At 40.6% G+C, this 4,665-nt stretch overlaps 1 protein-coding gene across 1 annotated transcript; it reads left to right on the top strand.

The window, feature by feature from the left end:
• Nucleotides 1-2,777: 2,777 nt before the first annotated feature.
• Nucleotides 2,778-4,135, top strand: LOC139199030 (sialidase-3-like). Its single transcript, XM_070828034.1, has 2 exons — nucleotides 2,778-2,892; nucleotides 2,998-4,135. The coding sequence occupies exons 1-2, from the start codon at nucleotides 2,782-2,784 to the stop codon at nucleotides 3,913-3,915; spliced, it is 1,029 nt and encodes a 342-aa protein (XP_070684135.1). The 5' UTR covers nucleotides 2,778-2,781; the 3' UTR covers nucleotides 3,916-4,135.
• The last annotated feature ends 530 nt before the right edge of the window (nucleotides 4,136-4,665 follow it).

Below are 4,665 nucleotides of genomic sequence, written 5' to 3'. Positions count from 1 at the left end.
AGGTACAATTCTACTCTTTAAATGTTCAGGTATACAATATAAATGTGAAATTTACTTGTTGATACAGTGGGGTAAAAAAGTATTTAGTCAGCCACTTAAAAAGACGAGAGAGGCCTGTAATGTTCATCATAGGTACACTTCAACTATGAGAGACAGAATGGGGAGAAAGAATCCAGGAAATCACATTGTAGGATATTTAATGAATTAATTGGTAAATTCCTCTGTAAAATAAGTATTTGGTCACCTACAAACAAGCAAGATTTCTGGCTCTCACAGACCTGTAACTTCTTCTTTAAGAGGCTCCTCTGTCTTCCACTCATTACCTATATTAATGGCACCTGTTTGAACTCGTTATCAGTATAAAAGACACCTGTCCACAACCTCAAACAGTCACACTCCAAACTCCACTATGGCCAAGACCAAAGAGCTGTCAAAGGACACCAGAAACAAAATTGTAGACCTGCAGCAGGCTGGGAAGACTGAATCTGCAATAGGTAAGCAGCTTGGTGTGAAGAAATCAACTGTGGGAGCAATTATTAGAAAATGGAAGACATACAAGACCACTGATAATCTCCCTCGATCTGGGGCTCCACGCCAGATCTCACCCCGTGGGGTCAAAATGATCACAAGAACGGTGAGCAAAAATCCCAGAACCATATGGGGGGACCTAGCGAATGACCTGCAGAGAGCTGGGACCAAAGTAACAAAGGCTACCATCAGTAACACACTATGCCGCCAGGGACTCAAATCCTGCAGTGCCAGACGTGTCCCCCTGCTCAAGCCAGTACATGTCCAGGCCCGTCTGAAGTTTGCTAGAGAGCATTTGGATGATCCAGAAGAGGATTGGGAGAATGTCATATGGTCAGATGAAACCAAAATAGAACTTTTTGGTAAAAACTCAACTTGTCGTGTTTGGAGGAGAAAGAATGCTGAGTTGCATCCAAAGAACACCATACCTACTGTGAAGCATGGGGGTGGAAACATCATGCTTTGGGGCTGTTTTTCTGCAAAGGGACCAGGACGACTGATCCGTGTAAAGGAAAGAATGAATGGGGCCATGTATCATGAGATTTTGAGTGAAAACCTCCTTCCATCAGCAAGGGCATTGAAGATGAAATGTGGCTGGGTCTTTCAGCATGACAATGATCCCAAACACACTGCCCGGGCAACGAAAGAGTGGCTTCGTAAGAAGCATTTCAAGGTCCTGGAGTGGCCTAGCCAGTCTCCAGATCTCAACCCCATAGAAAATCTTTGGAGGGAGTTGAAAGTCCGTGTTGCCCAGCGACAGCCCCAAAACATCACTGCTCTAGAGGAGATCTGCATGGAGGAATGGGCCAAAATACCAGCAACAGTGTGTGAAAACCTTGTGAAGACTTACAGAAAACGTTTGACCTCTGTCATTACCACAAAGGGTATATAACAAAAAAGTAAAACAAAAGTATTGAGATGAACTTTTGTTATTGACCAAATACTTATTTTCCACCATAATTTGCAAATAAATTCTTTAAAAATCAGACAATGTGATTTTCTGGATTTTTTTTTTTTTTTTTCTCATTCTGTCTCTCATAGTTGAAGTATACCTATGATGAAAATTAAAGGCCTCTCTCATCTTTTTAAGTGGGAGAACTTGCACAATTGGTGGCTGACTAAATACTTTTTTGCCCCACTGTATATATTAATATCACGCAGTAAGTCTCTTCCTGCTCTCTGTAATCATCTATACTGTGTTTCAATGTAGCCAAATTCACAAGAGTTGGTCTCAGTTACATATTTGTGTGTTATCAGTTTCACAGGCTTTCCAGTGAACAGTACAAAAATGCATTTAATTAAATTTACATTAATGTATCACTGGTTTAATGCACCACTGAGCATGCTAAGTGACCCAAATCAAACACACCCAAGATGTTGCATGATCAACAGATGGGTCTACCTACAACACGTTAAATACTGAAATGTTTGTAGTGATTTCATGGAGTAAAGTAACAGTATTGTTTTTTGAGTACAATATTGTACATTCTCCTCATAAATACTATGTTGTTCATGATCATGGCATCGTCAGACAAAATAAACCAGAAATACAGGTTAATAACAGCAGTTGTGTTGTGAGATAGACTATACTGACAATTAAAATGAGTAATGACAGAGGTTAGAAGCAGCCAAATGTTGTCGTATTTAAGTGCAGCCCAAAAATGTATGTGTTGCCTCATCTAAGTGAGCTGTTGTATTGATGAAAATTTTGGCAAAATAACTTTAAGCTATATCATAAATGTGGCTGGTGAAGAACAGACACTTTCTTTTCAGTGGACATTGAAGTGGAGCCACAACAAAATGTACAATGTTTATGTAAGTTTAACTTTGTACCAATGCAGAGAGCAGAGCTCCCTCAGTGAGTGCAAAGATCGAACAATTTGAGTTTACTCATTGTTTTTTCATGCTGAAAACATTCAGAGGGAAAAAGAAATCCACCCCAGAATGGAATTTTTATCAAGTAGCTCAGTAACATCAGTGTTGTTGAGTTTCATTTCTCTTTCTCAAAGACTCCTCCCTTGTTCACACACTGCACTGCCCGCCCTGATAAAATCTCCAACAGCCAAACTGCGACGATCTTGGAGGAGGAAGCTGCATATTTTCCTCTCTTATTAATTGTATAATCATATTTATACACAGAGAACAACCATGGGCACCAAACCCAAAGAGGAGAAAACTGTTTTTAAATCCCAAGAGAAAGTGTGTATTTACAGGATTCCTGCACTTCTCTACAACAGAGACAAAGAAATTCTCATGGCGTTTGCAGAACAGCGGAGGACCTCAGACGATACCAGCACAAAGGCGCTGGTCATGAGGACAGGAAAGGTGAACAAGGATGAAACCACTCATGAAGTAACAATTGAGGTATTAATACCAAGCAACTCCTGTTTTTTGTTACATGACTTGTGAAGATATTTTCAATCCCATCAATACTATGTTATTCCATTCACACAATAATATCTTTTCTAGTGGTCAGAGCTCCAACCAGTGAAGAAGGCACATCTTTGTGGACACCGTCCCATGAACCCCTGCCCGGTTTATGAGAAAACCAGCCAAACACTCTTCCTGTTTTTTATCTGTGTACGCGGCACTATCTCAGAGAGGTGGCAACGGAAGTGGGGCTGCAACAAGGCCCGTCTCTGCTATGTTAAAACTGAGGATGCTGGACAAAGTTGGAGTGACGTGACTGATCTGACGGACACCTTGGCTGAAATCAAGCGCTGGGCCACATTTGCTGTTGGGCCAGGCCATGGTCTTCAAACAGAGAGCGGTACATTGATTGTCCCGCTTTATGCTTATGCTTTTTGTTCTATCTCACATGCACTTTATCTGTACAGTGACAATAAGGGGGAAACATGGCAGTTTGGCAAAGAGCTTCAACCTCACTCAGTTGAATGTGAAATGGCAGAAGTATGTGATGACACAGGCCTCAGGTTTATCTACTGTAATGCCCGTAGTGAGGGAAGCTATCGGGTGGAAGCTTGTGATACTCCAGATGGTTTTATCGCCCTCCAGTCTGCTGAAAAGCTTGTGGAAACAGGTAAAGGCTGTCAGGGAAGTGTGGTCTCCTTTCCAGCTCAAAGTGAGGATGCAAATGCAGAGGGTGAGCCAAGACAAAAGCCGCACGAGTGGCTGCTCTTCACCCACCCAAGCAGTGGCTCCGAGAGGGCTGATTTAGGTGTGTATCTGAATAAATGTCCAAGCAACCCAAATGCATGGACCAAACCCTGGATCATCAACAGTGGACCCAGTGGTTACTCAGACCTGGCTTACATTCATGATGGCTGGTTTGCATGTCTAATGGAGTGTGGGGAGCAACGTGAAACTGAACAGATAGCATATAAGATTTTCAGCTACAAAGAAGTCAAGCAGGGTGTTGGAGAGTAAAAATCTGTGGCTTTTACATGACACAGCACCACTACAAATGGCATTTTGTTTTCCCTGCTCCAAGTTATACTATTGCACTGAAATCCTATTTACAATTACTGCATATATTAAAGGTGGTGGATAATACTTTACAATGTTGGAATTCTATGTACTAGCCATTAAAATGATTATGTGATGATTTTGATTTCAGCTTTAACAACCATGAAAATGATGTATGATGCTGCACTAACATTTTATACTTCTATGGTGTAATTCACAATGTGCTATGCAGACACAGAGTTAATGCTGTTTATTAAAAGTAAAGGATAAGAATTCGTGACAAATTTGTTTTTTTTTCATGATAAATTCATGACAATTGAATTTGAAGTTCTTTTCTTTACCAAGTAAAAGTGTGTTCAGCTCCCATAATATTGTCTTTTTAAAGACTAATTTCTTCTGAAATGAAGATTTAGGTTGAGGTTATAATCAAGACTCCTTCCTCATTCACACACTGTACCACTTGGTCAGGAGGCAATCTTAGTCTATAGAGATACACCCTGCAGGTCTTTTTTATCTATTGTATGATCATTTTACACCAACCGTGGATGACGTGATTTTAAGGGATTTTCAGTCACAGAAACAAACTGTGAAGAAAACACAGAGGAGAGCTCAGGTAATCACCACATGCAGTTGTTCCTGAAATGCTTGTGAATGTACAATATTGTACATCAGTACGTCAGAACTGTTGTATTTTATTTACACACTTCTGAA

Source organism: Pempheris klunzingeri, chromosome 3 (genome assembly GCF_042242105.1).
Source record: "Pempheris klunzingeri isolate RE-2024b chromosome 3, fPemKlu1.hap1, whole genome shotgun sequence".
NCBI classification, from domain to species: Eukaryota; Metazoa; Chordata; class Actinopteri; order Acropomatiformes; family Pempheridae; genus Pempheris; species Pempheris klunzingeri.
The sequence above is the reverse complement of the archived record's forward strand: the minus strand, read 5'-3'. Positions and strand labels throughout refer to the sequence as shown.